Source organism: Anarrhichthys ocellatus, unplaced genomic scaffold (assembly GCF_004355925.1).
Source record: "Anarrhichthys ocellatus isolate YVR2014 unplaced genomic scaffold, GSC_Weel_1.0 scaffold2684, whole genome shotgun sequence".
In the NCBI taxonomy this organism is placed as follows: Eukaryota; Metazoa; Chordata; class Actinopteri; order Perciformes; family Anarhichadidae; genus Anarrhichthys; species Anarrhichthys ocellatus.
The window spans coordinates 1-5684 of NW_022282658.1; the positions used below are offsets into that span (position 1 = coordinate 1).

Genomic DNA, 5684 nt, shown 5'->3' on the forward strand with positions numbered 1-5684 from the left:
TATATTAAAAAAAAAAAATGGGATTTCAAAGACAAAACAGTTTTTCTTTAATTTAGCTTCATTCTCAGTTAATTTATTATCTCAGGAGTACATGCATATGAATACTTTTCACTGTGAGGACCCCCTGTGCAGTGTGGATGAGTTATGATACCTGCAAAATGCATCTGCATATGATAATTGTCCTCTCTCTCCTCTTTCTTCCCTTGTTTTTGTGCGTGTGTTTGGTGATGCATGCATGCCATCTTGCCTTTTAAAGACTTGCTAGTGGACATGTTGGGAGTGCTGGCCAGCTACAGCATCACAGTGAAGGAACTGAAATTGCTCTTCAGCATGCTACGGGGGGAAGGAGGCCTCTGGGTAAGTGATAGCAGGGCCCGAATGCGGCGGGTTAGACACAAGTGTATGTTAGTTTTACACTCTCACTTGAGTCTCCCCCAGAGAGCCATCACACTGATCTGTTTAGGGCTTGTTCTGTAACCGGCAAACTGCAGAATGAGTGAATGAGGTAATTGACAGTGTATTGACTGCCATCCAATCAGTCAGAGAGAAAGCCTCAACTGTCTTGTTATTACTCTTGTTTTATCTTTACCACCTGTGCAGCCGAAGCATGCGGTCAAAATGTTGTCGGTGCTGAATCAGATGCCCCAGAGACACGGTCCAGATGCCTTCTTCAACTTCCCTGGTCGCAGTGCAGCAGTAAGCTTTCACAAGTCTCCACTCTGCAATCAATTTCAAAGTGACGCAAATCTGTGCTTTTTTATGGAGACCTGCAGGTTATCCTGCAGGGATTGACAATCGTTGAATGTTAAAGGTGACTCGCATGATGTGTTCAGCAACAAAAAATTAAGTAAATCCATATATCAAAACATTTACCTTGATTAGTATATTTTGATTACATACAAACATTACATACATGAGAGATGTGAAGTGGTCTTAACATGTAGATGGAAACCGCTCCACTGGTACTGCATATACATGTACACTGTTAAGCAGGAGTAAAAATGTATTAACGGGTTTATAGAAAAAGAAAATGTGACTAATCATCCCAGTGTACGATTGACATCGTAGTGTGACCAAATAAGATAGGTGCAGTTCGGAGGTGCTGCTAGTTAATCTTGGGATAATATTGTAGGGGCAGATGGGTTGACACTTGTTACAGAGTGCAGCATGCTGTTCATTACCGTTGCATCTTTTTTGCATCATGCCAACACATGTTGATTAAGTAAGCAAATGAGTCATCACAGTAATTTCATTAAATGTAATTTTTCGCTGATGGTTAATGACTTGTTTTGAACTATCCTCTAAAGAATCCTAGAGATTAATAATAATACAACTTTTTCCAAATGCAAGTAAGACTAGAAATCCCAGCTGGATTTACTTTCAAAGAGGCTGGACCCTTGCCATCATAACAAATTCAGCAAGAATTATAATGCCATCAATCGCCCAGTAACATTCTGGAGTTCACCACATATTTGCAATTTCAGTTGTGTTATTTACTTTTATAGAAATAAACATTTGAGTGACCTACGCCAATATTTTACACATTTTCATTAATATTACTAGGCACAAAAGGAGCACAACGTATTCATTGTCACTTTTTAGCACCTTAGTGTTGTGGTGTTTTCACTGTAACTTAGTCTAGAAAGAGGCAGTGCAACACATTTTTAATACAATTGTCTCTCATACTGCACAATTTCCATCTCTTTGTGTTTTGTCCCAGGCCATTGCTTTACCTCCTATTGCTAAGTGGCCTTATCAGAACGGGTTTACATTCAACACCTGGTTCAGGATGGATCCCTTAAATAACATCAATGTCGACAAGGATAAACCATATCTCTACTGGTGAGTAAACAATTACTCGCATTTGTGCGCTCCGTGTTTCCAATGTCTTCAATACGTGCCGAGCTCTCTCACGGGGGTGCTGTAACATTATGACGCCAGAGAGAAGAAAATTACACTTTCCTGTTTTTCATCAATCTAATTGCCTTACTATTAGAAATCATTCCCTCTCTACAGAGTCCTATCAAGCTGCCAGCAGCTTTATTGACAAAGCAATATGCTGTCTGATACTCTGTGACCTACTGTGATTTCGCCATCTAAACAGATTATGACTGGAACTTGTATTTCAAGGTTAAACTAGTTGCACAGACACACATTTTCACACACTGGCAACACTCATGTATTGCGGTTTGTGAAAGGGCCTCATTCTTTCCAGGTGTGTGAGAGAGAGAGAGAGGGAGAGGGTATTAATTTTGATTTGAATATCTTCCACATTAGGCCCACATACCTTCTCTTGTAGGGGCTTGTGGGTAATTAGTGCTAAAATCAATAACTTAAAAAGTGCAGTGATATTCAGCTGCCGTTCTTTCTGTTTATGAGAGCAGCTTTGGGAGAAAATCACTCAATACAATGGGACATATACAAGAGTTGTGGAGGGGAATGAAAGACAAAGTTGAATAATAAGGATGAAAAGGTAGAGTTGGCTGACAGGGAAGACTGTTCACACTAATTGGTCAGAGATAACGGTATCTGTAGTTAGCTGTATTGTCTGCTGGCTGCCATTGCTTTACCTGGATCACACCGTTTGAATGAAAGCATCTACTCACCTTGGAAGCACTAGTTCTGCCTCTCTCTGATGTGAACATCAAAAAGAAAAAAAAAAAAAAAAAAGAAATATTGCCTAAGCTGTTGGTATTCATGCGGCAGCGATTCCTCGCTGACAGAGTCACAAAAAAGGCTGAGATATGCCAAGCTAATCCTGTTTTTATGCATCGCTCCGAGGGCCTCGTAGCTCAGTGGCAGGGCATGTAGACAACAAATAAAAGAATTGTATCTTCAGAGGCGGACCAAGGTTGCCGCTTTCCACCTGATGTGTAATCACAAGCAGGCTTGTCCACTGGAGCGTCTCGGCCGGCTCAGCGGTAGCTCGGCGTGAGGCTCTACATCTCTCTGGCCCGGCATGCGCCCCACAGTATTAAAGCCTATGCTGTCTTTATCTGCTTTGTCAAAGAGGCCCGTTTGTTTTAGATGGTGCCAATGGGCAGTGGCGGTTGGAGGCTTTGAGGATAGTAGCCTGCTATGGAACTAAAAGCTGTGGGAGTGTAGTGAGTACATGTCAGCAGTGATAGAGATGATCAATACAAGCAGAGAAAGAAGGGAGAACTAGTGCAGTAATTGTAAGGTTGTTTGTGTGCGGAGGGTGTGGGCTGTACTGAGTCTGCTCATATTGTATACAGGTGGCAGTGTTGACAGTGCTGACATATCTTTTATCTGTGGAGAGAAGGAGATCAGAATAGAGGGATTAACCATCACTGAAGTGCGCTCATCAACTAAGTGTTCTCCTCGTTGTCTTTGTAGTTGTTACCATGTCTGCACAATTTGCAGTAGCTTTAGACTCACCTCAGGAATTTCCCTGTTCTAGCTTGTTAAGTGAATTATCATAATTCTCAAAAGAATGGTAAGAGATACCCGTCATTTACTCCTGCAAATTGATTTGTGTCTGCTTAGCGCGAGGCGTTCAAAGATGATGTTGGCCCCGATCTTACGATGCAGAACGAGGCAACTAGGTCACTCCATTTATTGGTTTGTATGATTGCGCAGTATTGTAAAGGAGGAAATATCCAATAGAATACTTAGTAGTGGTCTGAAAACGTCTACCTTATGTGTTAAAATACATTTTATCCTGCTTGTTGATCAATTATTTAGGTTTACCCTGTCAAGTTCGCAGCTCACGATATATACTGTGCATGTTTTTTTGCTTACAGCTTTCGGACCAGCAAGGGCATTGGGTACTCTGCACATTTTGTTGGTAACTGCTTGATCGTGACGTCGCTCAAGTCTAAAGGAAAAGGTTTCCAGCACTGTGTGAAGTACGATTTTCAGCCCAGGAAGGTAAGAGCAGCTTTGTCTTTTAATCCTGTGTTTTCAGCTCTTATACGACATGCGGTTATGTTATTTAGACCAAAGCCATTTGATTGAAATGGCGGATCCTCAAGACAGAAGTAGAAGCTACTCCGGGTATATGTAAGCCACCTCTGAACATGGTTTGCATTGTATCAACCACTAAATGCTATAACTGCATCATGGCCTGTGCTGAAAAATAAGCAAGGCTTCAGATTTTATTTGGGGAAAAAAAAATAAATGACAATGCTGTTATAAAACACCCGGCAGTGTTGGCTACACCCCTGACTCCATACCCACCACCACATGGTCTTTTGTTGGTATTACAAAGTTGTATGTCTACATATACCGAAGTGTTTAAAACCCCCAGAAGGGTCTTACAGGTGTAATTGGATGTAAATGCAGGTGAGAAAATGAAACTTAATTTAGCATGGACTGTTGCGTCGCTGTCCCTGCAGAGAAGAGAAGCCGGCTCAAAGCACGTGTCAAACAATTAGAGCCTTCACATAACACCTGGGAACAAGCATTCATCCCATTCCTACTGCAACCGTGCAGCTATCGTTTTGCAGAAGCTCTTAGAAGATAAAACGTCTTGAATTAAGTTTTTAATTGATTTTGGGCTCAGACATCTGCGGATAAGCGTCGTCGTAAATTATCTGCGGGCAGCTTGCACTCTTCCCCTGAGCCATGAATCCTCTTTTAAGTGTCTTTACCTTTGTGTGTAGACGGCTGTAATTTCATTAGACTGCTCCCAGTGCCCTTTATGGGTTAAACTAATAAACAGTCACAGATGATGCTGTGAGTGGTTGTGCCAGTCCTACCCAGTGTTCGTACTAATTTATGAGCCTCTTGATTGTTTGTGTATTTTGGGTCTATTCCGTGTAGCCAGATTGCATTCATGCAGTCTGCAGCTCCAAAGCTGTGAGCGGCACATCTTGTGTTATGCTACGATACTTTTGTTTTCTGATAACAGAAAAAAGTCATTTTACTTCAGAACAATCATTCGTTTCCATAAAGTCTTTGAAATAAAAGATGTTGAGAGCTGACAAACTCTGAATGGCTGCAAGCTCTTGACCGTCCCGAGCTGCTGTTTATGTTGATGACAGCGTGGTTTGTTGATGCTGCTGATCTGAAGACAATAGAAGAAGAACCCGAGGGGCATCCATTTGTTTGTTTTTCAAGTAAACATGACTTTAGTGGTGAACAGCCACTTGTCCGTGACTGACTTTGAATTTTGTTTTGTTTTACTCTTTCCAATGAAAAGCTATAATGTAATATGTGTAGTTATGTTTTTATGTGCGGTCTGTATCACTTCTATGACAAGAACCCCACTTTAATGTCTGAAGCAGTGCAGCGCAGCAGTTCCCCGTCACTCTATACGTTTTCACCTTTACAATTCAAAGAGGCAAAAAGATGATCCGAGTAAGGAGAAACATTCTGAAAGACCTTTATCAATGTTAAATCAAAAGAAACTGATTTAACTTGAAAAAGTGAAATGCAGCTACAAAGTGTTCTTGTGAATATATAATCTTCAGCTTCTGCATCAGCAAATGTGAGCAAAGCAAATTAAGTGTAGATTGCTATACATACACTACTTAACATGTGGTCCACTTTGCTGACTTTGTTTGTGGTACAACAAGTAAAAAGGCTTTACTGCATAAACATTAATTATTTATAATATGAGAAATCTGTTGACAAACCTTAAACTCTGAAGCAAATAACTATATACAGTATATGTATATATATATATATATATATATATATATATATATATATATATATAT

At 40.5% G+C, this 5684-nt stretch overlaps 1 protein-coding gene across 1 annotated transcript in view; it reads left to right on the forward strand.

The window, feature by feature from the left end:
* Nucleotides 1-18: 18 nt before the first annotated feature.
* The window catches only part of LOC116378490 (neurobeachin-like), a 6995-nt gene continuing 1329 nt past the window's right edge, over nt 19-5684 (forward strand). Inside the window, exons 1-4 of the mRNA XM_031840380.1 lie at nt 19-357; nt 601-696; nt 1721-1842; nt 3765-3891. Coding sequence (XP_031696240.1) covers nt 232-357; nt 601-696; nt 1721-1842; nt 3765-3891 — 471 coding nt within the window. The 5' untranslated portion in view covers nt 19-231. The remainder of the gene's footprint in view (nt 358-600; nt 697-1720; nt 1843-3764; nt 3892-5684) is intronic.